General features: G+C 38.4%; 1 protein-coding gene across 1 annotated transcript in view; it reads left to right on the plus strand.

Moving 5' to 3' along the window:
• The first annotated feature begins 820 nt into the window (after window positions 1–820).
• Window positions 821–20005, plus strand: part of MARCHF11 (membrane associated ring-CH-type finger 11) — a 28660-nt gene continuing 9475 nt past the window's right edge. The window contains exons 1-2 of the mRNA XM_083825729.1: window positions 821–1227; window positions 1831–1986. Coding sequence (XP_083681855.1) covers window positions 910–1227; window positions 1831–1986 — 474 coding nt within the window. The 5' untranslated portion in view covers window positions 821–909. The remainder of the gene's footprint in view (window positions 1228–1830; window positions 1987–20005) is intronic.

Below are 20005 nucleotides of genomic sequence, written 5' to 3' on the forward strand. Positions count from 1 at the left end.
GCATATGGCTTCACAATTGTCTTCTGCGGGCTTTTTCTTTCCCCATGCAGACAGTTGCTGGTTTTCTTCACGAGCTGAAACGCTCACTGGTGTTAAGTTTGCTGCTGAAATTCACACACTCTTTCCTTCAGCAACCAGCCCCCCCCTCCAGCTGAAGTTGGAAGAATTTCTACCCAGTGTGGTTGTTGTTTCCCCCCCCCACCCACCTTTTTTTTTTTTGAGGAGATATTTGATCGTGATACTTTTAGCAGATTTAATTTTGGAAACGAGGTGATGTAATGAATTTGGGAAAGAATTTAAAAAAAAAAAAAAGAAAAAAAAAGCCAGCCACAGAGGATGAGGCGAACCCTGCGGACAACTGTTGAACGTTCCCGAGCTCTTCCCAGCCCAGCCTTTTGCGGCGGGAGTCCGCTAGAGCCACGGGCTCTGTCAGCGCCCCCAAAAATGTCAGCGCCCCTCAGGAGCCCCGCGGCCAGAGGCGGGCGACAAGAGGGCGACCACGGCCGACAGCTCGCCACACGGCGGCGGCGGGAAAGGGGGGGGCGAACATGAGGGGCTTGGGGGCGAGGGGGGGCCCTTGGTGCTGAGGGCGGCGGGCGGGGGCGGCGCCGCGACGGTTGCGGCGGTTGGCTCGGCCCCCCCGGCAACGGTCTTCGGGCGCTGGGGGGCGGCGGTCGGCGGCGGGACCCGCGGCGGAGCGGCGCCTCCACCCCTCCCTGCCTCCCTCCCGTCCCTCCCGCCCTGCCTCCCCGCCCCGCCGCCCTCGCACACCCGCACACCCTCACGCACCCGCACACACCCGCACAGACACACACCCGCACACGCCGGCGGCAGGGGGTCACCTTGGCGGCCGCCGGGCGCCCTCCCCGCTCTCCCTCCCCGAGACTCCTCTCGCCTCCCCGCCCCGGCATGAGCCGCGCGGCGGGGAGCGGCGCCCCCCGCCCCGCCGAGCCGCCCCGGGAGCACGGCGCCCCGCCGGAGCTGCCGCCCGCCGCCGGGGCAGGGGAGGCGAGCGGCGGTCCTCCCGCGGAGCCGGAGAGCCCCGGCCGCGGCCGCTCCCCCAGCGCCGCCGAGGGCCGGAGGGGCGGCTCGGAGAGCGGCCGCGGCTCGGCGGCGGCGGGCGACAAGCCCGAGACCCGCTCGGTGTGCAGCAGCGAGAGCGGCAGCGGCAGCCAGCCCGGCGGTGCCGGCCCCATCTGCAAGATCTGCTTCCAGGGCCCCGAGCAGGTGAGGCGGGACGCGGCGGTAGCGGGCGGGCGGCGGGTGGCGGTCAGCACCAGGGACAGGGCTCGGCGCCGCCGCGCCGCACCGCACCGCACCGCCGGCACCGGCGGGTGGTGAAGGAACATAGGGGCTACCGGGGGAAGCATTCGGCTACGTTATGTTAGGTCCTGTCAGGCAGCTGGCTGGCTGAACAACATAAAGCTCCGCTCGAGGGGGGTCACAGTTCTCTGTGACGACATCCATTTCTTTCCTAGTGATCACTGTCACTGCTGGAGAACTGCATCAGACCGCGCTCGGTACCGTTTGAGGTGCCTGAAAGGGCTGCTGCTGCTGTTGGGTGATGCGCGGTAATCTTCTGCTTTTTTTTCACATACGTACACATGCCTACGTAGAGAGTTATCTGGCTTTCTATCACTAGGAGCACTTACATGTTTTTTGAGACAGTTTAGTTTTTGAGCATTGTTATAGCCAAAAATACATGTTTACTATTTCATGGATTGAAATCGAGACCAGTTTGCAGTTACAGACCTGTAAATATTTTGGTAGTGAATATACATATGCATAAAATATTTCTTTAAAATTAATGCTTTTGTGCTGCCTTTTCAGGGTGAACTGTTAAATCCTTGCCGCTGCGATGGGTCAGTACGATACACACATCAACTTTGCCTGTTAAAATGGATAAGTGAAAGAGGGTCGTGGACCTGTGAACTCTGCTGCTACAGATACCATGTTATAGCAATTAAAATGAAGAAGCCTTGCCAGGTAATTTATTTGTTAGTTTGTTTTTAAGAATACACCTTTGCAGTAATTTTTTTAAAACACAAAATAGTACTTGCTTTTGTTTCTAGGTTTTTGGAAAATGCAAAGGAAAACCATATATACTTCACCAGTTTGCACCTGCATCCACTTGAGTTAGGTTTTAAGAGCAGTTACATACTAAAAGATGCAGTCATTTGATTCTGGTATGTTCTAGCTTTTGTCTTGCCGGAGGAATAGTCTTCAGAGGTTGCTAAACCCTGTAATTAGATAAGTCATACTGAGACATGGCAGAAAAACTTGGATCTCCCTGCTTCTCTTTCTAAACCTTAAAAATGTTTTTATAGTTCAGTAAAGACTGAGTCAAAGGTTGATTTCATTCATTCTTCAAGCACGGGGTCCACAAATATAAAAGGAGGTGACTTTTCAGTCCTGGCACAATCCAGAGTAGCAGAACAGTGTTTAATATTTGTCCACCGATGGTTGATTCAGAAGCTGAAATGTACAGTAATATTTTTCACAGCTCCCTTTTATCAGCATCACAGCCTGCAGCTGAAAGTTACAATACAATAGTGGTAGCATGTTCAGGGAGAGGGGAGGGGAAACTCAGATGAGATCTGTTAGGGAAACCTTAATACCACTTTGCATATCAGAATTCTTTAGAGACTTAAAATTCCAACTTAGAAACTGTATTTCGTACATCTGAGGAACACATTCAGTAAGATAATTGTAGCATTCTTTTGGTTTCGATTTTATGAGCTCAGAGATGATGAAACTCCTGAGGGCCAAAGCACTCGGATCATTTTTCTGCACCTGAGTTTGATAGGACATGAATAGAAAAGACATGCTTGGATGGCAACAGCAGTTGTGTGTCATGATAAGCATTCCTTGGATGTAGGGTAGCTGGAATTTGCTTACAGCTGTTCAGATTAGGTGCAAGTACTTTCAGAGCCAGTCGTGACTTCAAGTTTTTCCTTAATGAATCCACAAAGGGAATTTTTGATGAGCTCTCCTGGATGGACCTTCTATGTAGAGCCTCTATGAGTTAAAAAAGTTGTGGATTTATAAAAGCCTCCAAAAATTGAAGGTGGTAGACTCTGTTTCTACATAGACTTTATTGGGTAGTTTAGCGGCTCAGCGTGAGATTCTGTTTGATCCTTTTGGCTTTTTTTAATCTTTTAAAAGTCTGTATTTCCTGTATATCCACGACAATTATATCATTTTCCTAGCAAGGGTTATATCATTATAAACTGTTTGCAATGACGGTCTCTGAAAATCATAGTTTAACGGCAAAGGCATGGCCGTTCCCTGCAAGCCAGCAACTAGTACAATTTGAGATGCCCAAAGGTAGCCAAAATATCTATACAATATGTCAGATGTGACACAACTTAGAAGAGACTCTGGAACTGCTGCTGGAGGCCAAGTGGGATACCACAGTACATCTGAAGCATCATTAGACACCTATCTGTGGACAACAGAATCAAGCTCCAGTTTGAAGAACAACTATTCACATTCTGTGAAAAATAGAAAAAAAGGAGAAGGTTTCAGTGGGTGACAATGATGTTTGGCCAAGCTACATGTGAAGTAGATGCAAACTGAAGAACCAAAAGATAACACCATTCTCTTCATTACTTATGGCAGATTTTTTCTTTTTCTTTTTTTTCTTTTTTTTTGGTGCAGGGAGGGAAATAGATTAAGGTTTCTTCTTCAATAGCTTATAAAAATATTTGTCTTATTCTTAACTCTATTTTTTTAATAGAAATGACCTTTTTAAATTCTTGACAATATAAGATACAAAAAGATTTCATGGAGTTGCCTACTCAAATAACAAGTTATATTACATTCCTAGAATCAAATTACTGACACTCAAAAGGTTTCACATCTCTTTGGAGGGACACAGTAGTGCCTTTCTCATATTCCCACACTTAATATTCCTCTTGCAGTTAGAGAATCTAAAAGGAGCCCTCAGTATCGCAGTCATCTATGTATTTGGTTAAGGGTGATCAGTCTTAATATGTCCTCACTCCACTCCCACATTAATGACTATAGTATGGGCCATTTTTAACAGCTGCTCTTAAGTTTAAGCTTCTGGCCAGGTTCTGGATCATTTGCTTAACTACACAGAAGCCTTTTTTAAGGTAACTTTTTGAACAGGTTTTGTAAAAGGCTAAGGGTTAGACCATTTCAATATAAAGGTAGTTTACAACATCTTCATTGAAGCAGTGAATGCAGTTAAAAGTTCTGAAGCAAGCAAGACCTCCTGCATTACATTAGATAAAATACTTGGACAGGAGTTATTCATTGTCTCTGGAGCAAGTAGTCTGTTTCAGTCCATATCCTCAGAATTGTCTCTACAAGTCTTTTACAGAATAGACCTGTGTAGTCAGTGTCAAAGAGATAAAAAGGTTGCTATCTACCAAAGTAACTTTTTCCCAACTAAATCATCCATGCAGATTTACACCAGCTCCTCAAGTTTCCTTTTACCTCAGCTCTTTATGGAATGTTACAATGCTTAGGGAGTTAAGAAATAGAATTTTCTACATGTTCTTCCAGAACATTGGAATAGATCTGAGTCTTCCATTTAGCATGTAACATTTTCCATGGTTTCTGCTGCTTTATAGCAGGGAAGATAATCCCAATGGGGGCCTCTTTGGAGGCAGTACATTCAAGGAATAAAATTTACTATGGTAAGTGACTATTCCAGTGGATTTTCCAGATATTCCAGAGTCGCTTTGTACATTTCAGCAACTATTAGTTAACTCAATTTTAAGAACCCAATCCTGGAAACACATAGAATTTTAACAGACAAATAAAACTTAAAACATAAAACATAATTAAATTAACCAATGGACTAACAGCAGAAGATGAGCACACAAACAAATGGGTGACATTTGTTACGATGTTTCACAGAGAAATGCAATTCGATCCATTTTTTTCAGCATACTTCTCAGGATCGTATTGAAGAGACAGATTTACCCTTGCACTAATTCATTAATGAAAACACATATTCATGTTGCTGGACTTGCTTCTTACAGCAGAGCAGAATATGATCCGATAATAGGCAAGGTTATGTGAAAAAATAAGTTTAAAAAAAAAAAAGAGTAATTAGAGGAGATGGAACAAATATTGTTTCGGGCAGGGAATTTTGGATATTTTGTGAGACAGCTTAAAAAGAAGGGAGAAACCTTAAATGTCTGCCTTGGACATTAAACCACGTAGAATTACATTTTAGATTAACAAGCAGAAAGAAAGCACAAGCAGAAATATTGTTGGTGTTGTTTTGTTAAGTGTTATAATTTCTAAGGATTTCCTTCCTAAACGAAATATAAACAGATTGCTTTATTTTTATTGGAGCTGTATAATTATTAAGCTGTTACTAGATTAGTTCACTAGATTTGCAGTTAAACGTGAATGCATATTGCAGAATGGTAATTCCCTTGTATGATTCAGAAATAATGTTTAAAAGTGGAACAGAGTCATGCAAAGGTTGAGATAATATACATTGGTGCTAAAAACATCATTTCTATAGAACTTAGTAATTAATGCATTTAGAGAATGGGCTTTTTGTAGACCATTACTGCAGTCTGTCATAAAATACTATTATGTGAGATGTTCAATATACCCTGCATTTGTATTCATGAACACATTATGTTCTGGTACTTCTGGTGAACTGGACTCGCTGCAGAAGCGATACAGTAAATCTAATTTAATTTAAAGTTTAATTTAAAAGCTAATTGCATGGCAATCCAATATTTATTTATTTTTGAAAACAATGAACAATTATTTTAAAATGTAAAATGTATTACAGCATTTGAGACCTAAGATGAAAATGATAATGAGAAATTAAATTTTTATATATGGATAGTCTTAGATACATCATATAGAAAGCACCTGCAAGTTTTAGAAACATTGTGAACAGAAAGATCCAAACAGATATTTAAAGTTAAGATAATACTTGGGTTACAGAACAGATTCACAGGTTGGAGAACTAATAATCCATTGTGCTTGAGAAAGGCTGGAACATGAAAGAAGAGAAGAGCCTTACAAAAAGTGGTAGAAACAGGTGATTATTTTAGTTTTGGCAGGGAAGAGAGGTCTGAAACAGAGAAGATTTGTCATTCATGAACATAGGCATAGTAGTTGTACTTCTCACACTCTTTTCTTTTCCTAAGCATCTACTTTTAACCACTTACAGGGAGAAGTTACTAGACTAAGTAGACCTTTTCATTTTTTACCCTCTGAGCAGTTTCAGTGATGTGTGCTGAGTGGAAGCTGCTGATTATCGATACCATTAATACCAGATCTGAAAGTCAGATAATGGCAAACAACATATGAGTAAATGGACTGATTCTATTACAGTGATACCACAGTAGGAAGGGGTAGGGTTAGAATAAAGGTTGGGTAGGGTGAGTAGGAATAAAGAAGAATTAATGACAAAATACTGGATATAGGCCTAGGAGAAAAGCTAATCATCAAAGCAGTGAATGGCTGGTTGAACACTGAACCATGTTTGTAAGTCCAATGAACAGAAATAATACTCATCTAAGAGCTCAGAGTGGCCATCTGCATGGGATCTGAAGCCATCAGGAAGGAACATGGGAAATGATCAAAAGAGACAAGAACTGAAAATGGAAGGAGAGGTTGAAAAGGGTTAAGTGAATAGAAAATAGAAGTTTGGAATAGGGGAAGGAGGTTGATTTAGTTCTAGAGAGTCCTATGAGAGAGCTGAGAATGAAGAAGAGGGCAGATTTAGGTCAGAACTGCCAAAAAAATGCTAAATCAAATATTTGAAACCTATGATTCATCTCAGAAACTTGCATATTCCTTGTCTAAAAAGGATTTAAAAGGTTTGTGGTGCAAAAATATGCTTTCTTGCTGGTTGAAATGGCTGAATATTGAAGTGTTGATCCAGAAGGAGTAATTAATATTTGGGATTTTGCTAGAATGGTTGTAGTGCCACCAGCAAACTCCTGAGATCAGCTTTCCTGATTCTCTGTGTGTTCATGCTTTGCTAGATGGAACATTTGGTCATAGTTGGCATCTTAACTGATAGAACTCAGGACATCTGTCATTCTTGTCGGAGCACCAGCTACGGCATGCAGGGAGCTAGACAAGCCACTCTGGTGCTTACATCTGTCTATTTAAGATAGGGGATTGGCAGTAAAAAATAGATTAGGCAAAGAAGTGGTGATTATAGCATAGAGAACAATTTTGTACTAACGTGGATAGTGAATTAAGGCTTACCAAATCTAGTTCACTTAGCCAGTTCTGTTGTTATTCTGAAGTCCGCGTTATAGCAATTAAGTACCTACACAAAATAAATAAGACATTTTTTAAAAACAGAATTGCATCCAAGCTGTGGGGGTGTGTTCCCCTTCTATGTTACTCTTGTATTTTCAATAGCTTATTAAAAAAGGAATTGTTTTCTTGTTTTATTTTGTGAGATGTGTGAATTGTGCGCAGGGCGGTTTGAATGCTTGCATGGTGTGAAACAGCAGTTAACACAATGTAAACTGCAAACTGTACTTGAAAATAAAGTTCTAATTACAGGTGTCATCCTGATTTAGTGGTAATATATATATGTATGGTGTGTTAAATAGTGAGTTAACTACTTCTAGGGAAAATAGAGGATTCCTTTGATACGGCAGTTTTCACGGGGCAGGATGTCTAGCATGAGACATGGTGCTAGGTAGTTTTTTAGAGGAAGTATCTTGAATATAAGTTACGGCAATTATAAGCATAAATTACATCTTTTCAACAGATTTAATTAGAAAAGTATTTCCAAATGTTAGGGGCAGTGTGAATGGGAGTCTGCTTACCTACATATAAATAGCTACTGCCATTTTAGGTGATTAGGATAGCTAAGTAAACAATGTAAGACTTAAGGTACGGTGTGGGACGTGTGTTCAGGAATCTTTGAATAACTGTTTTTTGCCTTTTTTTTTTTTGCCTATTTGATAGAATTCCCAAATAGCTTGATATTCTAGCCTAAAACTGGTGAGATTTATTTAGCGATGAAAGTTTTCTAAGTTTTTCAAAAACAATTTTTTGTCTTTTCTCTCACGTCCCAAATCCTGATCATTTGAGTGTTTAATTCCCATCAACAGGCATTAGTGAAAAAATGTTACAACCAATTCCTGATTGATTGTTTCAGCAGGCTTTTTCTATTTCTTGATGTGGAAACCTGTTAATAAATTACAGTGTACTTCTTTTATACCTCTTGTCTGTGATACCTTAGTTCATGCTTATTTAGTGGTATAAGTAGCCTGTCCTGGGTAAAACCTGGCAAGACCTCCCCTGGGTTCTCTACAACCTTTGCTGTGTCAACTGTGAAATGCTACTGTAGTTTTTTTCCACAACAGAAATTTGCTGAAGAAAGTTGGCTTTATTGACTTTGTTTCAAAACTTCCTTAGACTGCTTCTCATTTTTGAATGTTTGTCAGTTGTGCTGAAGTCTTCAATGCTGTCACTTTTGTTTACACTTCAATGAAGCCAGTATAAAATGAGTCTTGCAGTTTTAGCCACATGCTGCTTTCCCCTTACTAGTTTTTCTTTTTTTTTTTCTTTCTATGTTTTTACATATTTTTCTGGCAGTGTCTTCCCTCCAGGGCACTATTAAACTTTGCCATTTCTGTGACAAGTGTATTCCCAGTACAAGAGTACATTGTACTGATACCCACACAAACTATATTATTGGAAGAAGGCCATATTCTGAGCTAAGGGCTCATTTTTCTGATCTTTTATGCTGAAAGTAATTTCTCAATAGTTTCAGACGGTCGTGAACCTTACCATCAAGATGGTATCACTTGCTGGCTTTGTGTGTTTGTAGCTACTCTGCTAACACTGGAAGAAGAGACTTCTAAGTACTACAAGAATATTGAAAAAAGCAAGATGATTAGAGGACTGGAGCACCTGTCGCAGGAGGACAGGCTGAGAGAACTGGGCCTGTTTAGCCTGGAAAAGAGAAGACTCAGGGGAGACCTCATTAATGTGTATAAATATCTGAGGATGGAGCCAGTCTCTTTTCAGTTGAGCCCAGCGAGAGGACGAGAGACAATGGGCACAAACTGAAGCATAGGAGGTTCTGGCTCAATATGAGCACTTCTATGAACACTTCTATGAGCACTTCTGGCACTTCTTTACTGTGAGGGTGACAGAGCATTGGCAGAGCTTGCCCAGAGAGGTTGTGGAGTCTCCTTCGCTGGAGATACTCAAAACCCACCTGGATGCCATCCTGCGCAGTGTGCTCTCGGTGATCCTGCTTGGCAGGGGGGTTGGAGTAGATGATCTTCAGAGGTCCCTTCCAACCTTGGCCATTCTGTGATTCTGTGAAGATCCATAAAATTGCCACCCAGGAAACTGTATCCTGAGAAAATGAGAGCATACTTCAGTATGCCTTCTCTTCTTTGATGCTAAGGAAACTCCCTCTGCTCACCAAGGAAGAACAGACAGGGAGAATCTGCTTCTTAATGGGACACTTTATATATCTCTAATGGCTATTATCTGAGCAGTCCGAAATTTACAGTCTACTATACCTTGTGGTTACTCTCTGTACATTGTGTTCCTCCATGGATGACAAGATTAAGCATCTCAATTTCAGGGCTGCTGTTCCATAGGAGGAAAGCAGTCTGATATATTTTGCTTGGAGGAATCAGCATAACATGGTTGCTCTCTGGCTCCTGTCAGAATAACATGAATAGAATATTGGAGTCTTACACATGCAGCCTTTTGCTGCACTTGCAACACTGTCTTCCACATAACCTCTTCTTCAGTGGCCTCAAGAATCATTGGAAGCTCCCATCATTTAACGTCACTTTCCAAAAAGGACACTTTGCCTATATTGAAATGTACAATGATGACTTAAAATCATAATTAAAATAATAATTTAAAATTATCTTAAAATTCCCATGAGATTTAATAAAGAGGGTCACTTTCTCTTCAAACAGCATTTACAGAGTATTGCGATCATCTCATTGCTTTCTGAAAGTTTGTATCAAATAGTAATTCGATTAAGTACTGTCTGCTTTTTGTCAAACTTAAGGGGAAGGTCTTCATGTCATCCACTGCTCAGTATAAGGAGAGGGACCATCAAATGCTTCTTAGGGATTTCAAATTCCTCTGCTTCAGTCTTTCTTTTCTATGGCTTGGAGTAAAAGATTTAGAAATATGTAGAATAGTTGATGATTCTCAGGGAATACATCTACTTCAGAGTTTTTACATCAATAAGATTTGATACGATTACCAGGTATTTGAATGTGTTTTAAAATTGTAGATTCCCTAGGAAGAGTTTATGGCTGTGGGGGTTTCAGAAGCTCATCTACCTACTGGGCCTTCCGTTCATACTTTTGTAGATCTTACTGATACGATTGCTGTAAACCTAGCCACAGAAATTAGGACCTACAAGATCTAAGAACTTCAGTCTTCTAGACCAGATTATTTCAGAATAGATGCAATCTGTATTTCAGTTACTTGCAGGTGTTCTGGTGTTTACTTGACACACGGGAATCTTTGTCTTCATTGCACAACTCCCATGACCTAGCTCCTCATAATAATCTCCAAGAGATTCCTCTCATCTTTTTTTTTGGGTTCAGAGGTACAAAAATCAAGTCTGTTTACTTAAAAATCACCTAGCATTTCCATGGTGCTATGTGTCTGACCTAGAATTAACATATCTGAAGTGTGAATATTGTCTTTGTCCCTGTGTCACTGTCTCCCACTTTTTCATCCTTCCCTAGCTTTGCTAATGAATTGGCCAGATTAAGTACTGAGCCGTTGTTGCCTCTTACATATGAATCCCTTGGCTATGACACTGAATTTGTCACCCCACTGTTTCTCTACTCCCCTCAGTCACTATGCTGACTACCCCTTTTCCAGGATTCTGACAGAAGTAGGGAAGATTCTTGGGACAGAAATCTCTTTCAGCAGGACTTTAACTGTCTTTTTTTCTTCTGGTAATCAAATGCCTAATTCTCTTTCGGGGAAGAGAATTTTGTAGATTTTGTTTTATGATATGAAAAGGAAAATGAGTTTAAAAAGTTAAATAACTTCCTTTACAAGCTCAAATTCATCTGGGGATTTGCATTGTTCCAAAGGGGCGATTAATTTGCATCTCTTGTATTTATTTTCATTAATCAAGAAAAACACTTTCGGAAAAAATTCTGTATGTGCTGATAGGCCATGATCCTGCTGCTTGGTCTGTCTGCAGCACTCATCATCTCTGCAGGGTGATAAGAGATCCTAAGTAGCATCTGCTTAGCTGCCTGCTGCAGAATTCTGCATCTGTACTCAGCATCTTGACTGAGAGACTGAGCTGCTTCCCTTTGTTTGGCCATGAGTAGGCATTCAAAACTGACATTCTAAAAGCTGTTCTGGTGGAAGCTGGAAGGTTTGTTTTCATAGTCACACATGGACACACAAAAAATCAATCTTTTTCTTAGTGTTAGGGCTGCACAATCATTCCTAGTCCACCTAGTGGAGAAACTAGAAGAAGGATTAATTCCTTCTTCCACTCTCTTTTCTCCCTTAAAATCCTCTGTGAGTTAAGGCTAGTATGGCAGAAATGGTCCTTTTCACTACATTGCAGAAGCTGTCTGGTGCCGGTGTCAGAATACTGGCCATTTTCCTGATTTTTTCATACAGGTTTTTGGGATATTAGGCCATAGTCAATATTCTCTACTTCAGAGTTGTTCTTATCAGAGTAGCAGTAGTTGAAAGAGACCTAAGTAGTTCTTAACTGCCTTCATGATTTAGTTGTCTGAACCTGTGAATGCCTTTTTCATTTAGGTTTTATGGTTTTCCGTGGCTATCACCCATGCCATAAAATAAATTCCACTAATGTTCCTGACCAAGGAAATGCCAGATTTCCATCTGACATGCTTTCTTCATCAGTGCTTGTAGGGATGAGTTGCTTACAAGCTTTGGATATCAAGGGTCATTTGAAGATTTTTCTTGTCTGTTTCTATACATTCCAGAGAGGTAAAACAGAGTACCATCCTATGTAGATAAATTTACCAAGTGAACAACAAGTTGTCTCAGGACTTCCTGTAGGATCATTAGGGTGTTTTTCCAAGAGCACCCTAAACTATTGTCATCAGCACTCAGATCCTATTGTTAATATTTTTAAGGAAACTGGAAACAGTGCTGACTGTGAGACAGAGCAATTTGACAGTTGCTGATGTGAAAAGAAGACTGACACCTCCGTCATATGTGATTATTGAATTTAAAGAAGGGACTACGGTCTAGAAAATATAATAATTTGAAAAATAATTTGCAGAACAGTAAGTAGTTCTTTGATTTATTTTTTTTTATGTACAGCATGTGCTTATCCTTCTTTTTTTTAGGTGCTTCTTGATTTGAGAGAAACCAAAGGTATTTTTATGTCCGTATTTGTACTGGAAGAGATGTTACATGGGCTATGTATGAGTCATATAAGCACCATTAAGCCAAGAACAATTTATAGTTTAAGGACTTCCAAGCACAACAATATGAATGGATATTACAGTTTTTGATAATATAACCACTGTTTCTTGTAGTGCTATGAATGCTGATGCATAATATAATGTCAGAAAGCTGTGTATTTTCAGTGGCTATCCCAAAATATTAGAAAAAAATTGTTTACAAATTCAAACAGCAGCATCTACTAGCTTGTAGCAATGATTATGTAGCAATATCTGCAAAAGCTTACTAAGGCAATTGATTTTTAAAATTTTGCTGTTTATTAAATTCTTATATTGAATAAGTTAAAATTTAACATATTGCTATTAATAAATGTACCAAGCATAAATTATATTAATATGTATAATCATAAATGTGTATCTTTTTATATCAAGTTTTAATTATTACACATTTTACATAATATATAAACCAAAAAGCATCATAATAAATAAGTTAATTCTTCCATTAGGCCAAATTTTCAAGCAGTATGCTGTTTACCATGTTAATTTGCACAGTCTAAATTTTGTAATTATGACTAAATTGTCTTCAAATGAAGATTTATTGCTAATGTAATTGATTATAGAATCAATCTAATTGACTTGCTAATCTAGTAGATTGCATTCTAATTGAGTTTTAGAGCAGGTTTTAACAGATTTTGTTTAAGCCAGAATCCAGGATTGTCTTCTCCATGATTACATGCTAGTTGATAATACCTTGGTATTTTTATCATCCTGCCTTTTAGCCCTCACCCAAGATACACATATCTTGCTTGGGGATTAGGCAAGACAACAACCTTACCTCTGAACTAAGTATATGTTTCTTTCATCTTGCCCTCAAAATCTGAAGTTTCCTTGTTTTATATCTCACAAGGAAGCACTTGAAAACAGGATTGTGTCTTCCCTTATGATGCATCTTCCAGATTTTCTGAGGTCACATGAAAATTCTCATCCTATTCTGTGAATTAGTTTTGGTTAGGACCAAAAGGCCCAAGGCCAATATTTGTACTTAGATGTTTTCTTGTGAGGTACCCTTCACTACTGAAACACATTGCCATATAGCAATAGGAAGAAGACTGCACAATAAAGGTACTGCAGATCCTGTGCCTAATTGATAGTAAGGAGTTGCTTTGTGCCAGAAATATTGTGAAGGGCCTGATTCTCAGCTGTGAATAATGTTTCTGTAAGATGCAAAGGAATCCAGTGACAATAGATAAGGATGATATGGATTGATATTGATATGGATTCAGTCAGATTAGCAGCAAATAGTAGAAAGTAGTCAAATGCTGTGTACTTTAAACAAAACAACTTCTTAAACATGCTTTTCCAATTGATTTCAATTGTACCTCTATGTTTTTTGGCTCCATCATCTAATCATCATTGTGTGTTCGGCCTAGATTGGAAAAATACATTAATGCATTAATATAATACTATATTATTATACTATAAGATAGACTAGAAGACGTCAAAAATGGTCAAGAGCAGATGATCCCTCTGTACACTGACAGGTGATCAGGGTGTTTTCGTGAGAGAGGCTTGTTCTGTCCCTCTGTGCTGAGCAATTTTTTACAGACGTTTGGAGTTGCGTGATATTATCCTCATGGTCAGCATATTTTTTCCTGTTAAAAGTATTCAGTAGTTTTAGCTCAACAGGTTTAGAGAGAAGGAAAATGCATCTCCAGAACCCTTTTTGATACTGTCATTTTGTGTCCAAGGAGAAATAGATTTCCAGGATTTCCAGGCTTCTGGGCACTCAGAAATCTGAGGTGCATCCAGTGGTAGGGCAGATGTTCTATTCAATCAGGTATATGCAATAAGCCAACATTTCTAGGAGCTATCAGCTTCTAAGGACTACCAGCTAAATTGCATGTATGCTGTATGGATGGACTGTACCTCCGCAGTGAAGGCTATGCTTTCATAATGTCCCAAGTAAAGTACCAGTATAGCTTTCCAAGCAGACTGAGAAATTACATGCCAAATTATCTGTATTCACGATCTGTCTGATACATAAAAAGAAAATATAATGGAAATTATGACTAGAGGCACTTTGTCTTAATAATTTATCAAAATAGGTAAGCATTAAAGGTGAACAGCAATTTTTGTGGCACCAGTTATTTTTAAAAAGGACATAAAAGTAGAAGCCTATGGCCAAAAATGGCATTTCAAATGTTTGCGTGTATGTGCCTATGCATTTTCTATCCAGGTTGGTCAATAGCTTGACAATATCTCTGCATATTAAATCACGCAGATTGTGTTCTGTGTGTACTGCAAAACACATTAGAAAAATTAATTATCTGATCATCTAGACTACTAGCAGGAACAGGCACTTTAAAAACGGTTTATTGGACCTAAATCTCTGAGTACTTTTGCTTAAGTTTTATTCATAAACAGATTGCAAATCCTGTTATGCATAATGAATGACTGTTTAAGAACTTATTCCTGTCAAAGCTATCAGATTCTAGCAGCCAGAGCAAGTAGACCAATCTATAACGACTTTTTGAAGTCTTATAATTAATACATCTTTGGGTAAACCATACTATGTTATAATAGGTCACCATCAGGATTGTTCAATGCCAGCTATTTTTAATTAATTTTATATTAAATGCACCTTCCAGACTGACTAGAAGGAATGAGAGTCTACTGTGAGCAGATTCCATAATAAAATGCGGTTGTAATCCCCAACAGTTCTTCAATTTAAGCAATTTTTTTGGATTACAGACTGAGGCAGTTGAAGCATGTGCACATTTCCTTTTGTTACCTTTGCTACTGTGATTGCAACCGTACAGCATATCTGGAAGAGATAGAGTAGATAGCTGGCAGCAATCATGTCAAACTGACACATCCACATCTAGTAGAGATTAGGAGTATCTTCAGAGTCTTAAAAAAAAATAAAATTGTCTCAGACCAGACCAGTTCCTCTAGTGTACTTCTATATTTTATTTAGCATTACACCAACATGATAAGGTTGATCATGAACAAGTGTTCACATGTATGCTACTTCTTACTACGTTTTTAAAGGAGATACATTTTTATAATGACTTTTTATTTGTTCTGGACCTAGAACCTTAGTAGTCACATTGATTTCTGGATTGATATGTATTTAAAGAAAGTGTATGTGGCCTGTTGCTTATGATGACATGCTTGAAAAACTGATCACCTAACTTGAGTCACAAATTTAAAAAGTGGTAAAGGCATACATTTGCAAAAGATGTTGTTACCCCTAAGAAACATGGGATAATCCTTATTTGTCTTCATAGAATCACAGAGTAGTTTTGATTGGAAGGGACCTTAAAGATTATCTTGTTCCAACCCCCCTGCCATAAGCATCAACACCTTCCACTAGATCAGGTTGCTCAAGGCCCCATTCAGCCTGGCCTTGAACACTTCCAGGGATGTCTTTTGTCTCATCATCTGCTGCCGGTCTTCCTGAGTTGGTACTACACCAACTCAGTAGGAGAGCTATGCTCTGTCATCTAATGTGGGGAGTGATAAGCAATTTTCATATGTTCTTTATTAAGGATGTAAGAAAACCTGTAGTTTCACTGCAGGCATTTTTCCTATAAAGTACACTAAGTGCAATTTCATTCTTAATCAGTGCTTTTAAGATCACATTGCTGTCACATGTTTTATAATAATCAATGGGCTTTAACAAGGCATCATTAAAAAAAATGTTAATATTGATTTATCACAAAGACAACAAATCTTTGAATATTGTGTCCATCTTTATGTTAGTAAGGAGCATATATAACATATACATATATATATGTAAGGAGCATATATGTATATAATGCATATAACTGTATTAACTTTATTTTTTAACAGCCTTTCAAAGCAGTATATTTCTTTCAACTTCTGGAAGTCTCTACCTCAAAAAAAAAAAAAAAAAAAAGAAATTATGCAGTAATTCTCCTTGACAGAGCACTTAGAAGAAAAGGGGAAAAAAAGGTTTAGGGGGTCAGAAACAAAACTATAGGGTGCCATTAGTGTATCAGACTTCTGAATGACTCATGAAAGGAAGAGCAATGGTAAATAAAATATTAAAAGTAAAACATAATAAAGTGTCAGTAAAAGTGAAAGTGTAGGACGTTCTAAAGGGACAAAAAAACAACGTATTAAAATCAGAAGCATGACTTCTATCTTGTTTATGAAAACACCATCGTCAAGGAAAATTTTCTTTGCTGTATATTAAGGTAAAAAAAAGTGTTCTTTTAATGGGCAAGAGGAATGGCGTGGTACATTGTAACATTACAGATATGGTGGGAAGGAGCATGAAATGGGATCCTATTTCACAGAAATGTAAAGGATTTTTTTTTAATGAATCTGTCTTTGAAAAATTATTATTGTCATTGTTCAGATACAAAATATTTAAAGTTTTATTTTTTATGTTTAAGCAAAAATTTTATCACCATATTTATTGTACTTTATAGAGGCTGACACTGAAAGGCTGTATAGATCTTTTCTGATTGGGTCAAACTTAGATAAAAGAACTCTTACTGATTACAGAATGTATAGTCAGCAAACGACAAAAATGAATTAGGAAGTTATAATTCATAATGTTGAGCAATTAAGAGTTATAAGGCAAGTTATATGAAGAAAATGAGAAATACTTTTATGGAAATAATGGATTTAAATTCTGGCATACTATTGATGACACAATTATTCAATTTGAAATGTTAAATAATTCGGACTGTTAAATTCTAAATGCAGTTTCTCAACATTAACTATCACTGATTTATTTTTACTACATTACTTTTGTGACCTCTTTATTGAAAGCAGTAATTTTAACACTAAAAGGTGACATGATTATAACAACATATAGCAGGGCATGCAGTAAGGTGAATGTAAGAAAACAAATAAAGCTTAAACGGCTTTTGGTACTATAAACAGAATCTGAGTCTTAGAAAAAGTCTTCTGTTCTTAAGTGTTTGTCAGAGTGTATATTCACACATATTAGCTAAACTTTGCATGAGAAATCGAACAGTAGAAAGCACTTTAATCACAACTTCTGTTCTTCAGTAATCTTGTCGTGAAATGCAATGCCACCAAACAATACAGTCCCATGTAATTCCTCTCATTGCCTGATGGCTAATATTGTCTATGTCTACTTAAAGACCTAAATCTTTTGTACTTATTTACATATGAATATCCTTGTAACTATAGAATACCTTCTTCACTACGTGAAAGATATGTCTGCCTCAGTCCGATCTGCTTGCTTTTTATAATTCATACCCAACTCAGGAAAAGTTAAGGGAAAAAAATGAAGGCATTTATTTCCCAAGAGACAGCCTCAGAATAAGTTTCTGAACCAAAATTGTTTGGGGGTCAGGGGGAAGGAAGTTTCAATTCTGGTAAGTTAGCCATTAGGAACACGCACAGTCTTGCCACTTGCACTAAGAAGGGACATACACACTAATCAAGGTCCCCAACTTGATCGCATGTTAGAGTGTAACACCAATCCATCCCACTGTTACGGTGTTGGATTCTTATGATAGGCTGCCTAGCGCTAGGAGACGAGTTTTTTTAGTTTTAGTTTTAGGGTTTTTTTTTTTAGTTTACTCAACTTTTTTTTAGTTTAGTTTTAGTTTTGCATAAAACTCTCTGGACTTCTTGAATACCTTGTATCTTACACACACAATCGTTCTCCTTTTACTGTGGAATCTCACCAATTAGTTTAACTTACAGATTATACTAATAAGAACAATAGGAACATAACTTTTATAAAATATATAAATACTTGGTAACTGCTGACCTTCATATTGAGGAAGGTGGAGGAATATAGTTTCTTTAGTACAGAAAAAAGGCAGCAGATACCACAAAGGACAAAGTGGCTGAGTAGTAGAAGAAAACATCCAAGTCCTTTTAGAGGTTCTTGGTATTTTTTTAAAAAAAACGTTCTTTGATTTTTAAAGGCAAAGTAGTTAGGAACTACAATCTCTGGAAGGCTTGTGCATTTTCTCAGTAACTGGGGTGGCTCACCTTCCTGGTTGGTAGCATGCTAATCTGCTGAATCTTTGGAATTACTGAATTTATAGAGGTTGAGGGATTCAGTTACTTAGATTCTTGACAGACAATTCATCTGATCAGGAGAATAGCAAAATAACTAGAATACATTATTGAGAACATGCTAGGGTCATATCTATGTCTCTTAGGACTTTTCAAGGTCAAGATTTTCTATAAATAAAAAGTTTGGGAAAATCAACAGATGCCCTACTGAGATCCTTCTGAGACCTTTTCATGGGAAAAAAAAGTGGTAGGAGTGGTTGATTCTGGTTGGGAATGGGTGACAGGAATAGAAATTGCATGCCAGACAATACCAGAATAAAGAGTGGGCTTTATATCTAGACTGCACTCTGTTACTCATCCCGAATGTTTGGACTACTTTTCCTTCTGCTATCTTTGAAAAATAATTATGAGTAACCTAAGGAAAAAAATACAAAATTCAAAATAAGATGAATTGAACTGAGCTCAGGAAGTTGCACTGTCAAAGATCTGCTATTTATTTTAGTGATAGAACTTTTTTTTTTTCAGTTTATTGTCAGCTTCTCCCATGAATTTGACAGTTTAACATTTTACATAACAGTTAATACATAAAACTAAATTTTACTTCATGTAAATATACTTCAATTTCAGGCATTCTGAGCAAATATATTATGGGTTTGTCTCAAACTAATAATGAAAAAAAGATAGAGATTCATAACCAACAGCATTTTTGACAGTTTTCTGCCAGGTTACACTATGTGGCTTTAGCTGAGAAATGAAAAATAATTTTGTTGAACATACCCCTATGAGAGCTCTATGAATTTCAGTCCTGACATTTAAGTCCCATATACAAGTAATATCTGAGTCATGAGAAGCTCACTCCATTCTATCATGCATCAGTTGTAATTGACCTTCCTTGACCTTATTTAAAAAAAAAATAAATCCTAGCAAAGGAAATGAGTATCCATAGTTGCTCTACTGTAAAAAAGATGTTATTGAATATGAATAGTCCCATTTCAACCTTTAAGTTTAATAAAATGGCTAGTATGTGTTTAATAAGTAAATTATAAATGGACAGTATTTCAAGATACATACTTCACAGATTGTTGTATGGCTATCTTTTTGTACTGTTATATTCAGAAGGCTGGAAGAAGAGAAGGTAAGCAGGACCAGATGTGCAAATTAGGCAACAGCTAAAAAAGTCGATGAGAAAAGCTGAAAGAAATGAAAGGGCAGAGGTACACATCGCTCACCCAGGCTCTTCGTAGTGGTACTTGATGGGAGAAAGAGAGCTTAAGTGGTGGGTCAGACTGGATATAAGAAAAAAGTTTTTTGACCTAAGGACAGTCAAGAAGTGGACCAGATTGCTCAGAGAAGTTCAGCTGTCTCCATACTTGGAGGTTTTTAAGCCCTGAGCAACCTGGGCTCACTGAGCATCACTGGCTGTGTGTTAAGCAGCAAGATGAACTAGAGACCTCTCACAGCCCATAGCAACTTGAATTATTCTAGCATCTTATAATCATACACTACTGGGTACCCAACTGCTGGTTAAAAAAGAAAGGTTTTATAAAATAGCAGAGAAATGAAAAATTATTACTAGATGGGAAAAGAGGTAA

Source organism: Anser anser, assembly GCF_964211835.1.
Source record: "Anser anser genome assembly, chromosome: 2".
Taxonomy (NCBI): domain Eukaryota; kingdom Metazoa; phylum Chordata; class Aves; order Anseriformes; family Anatidae; genus Anser; species Anser anser.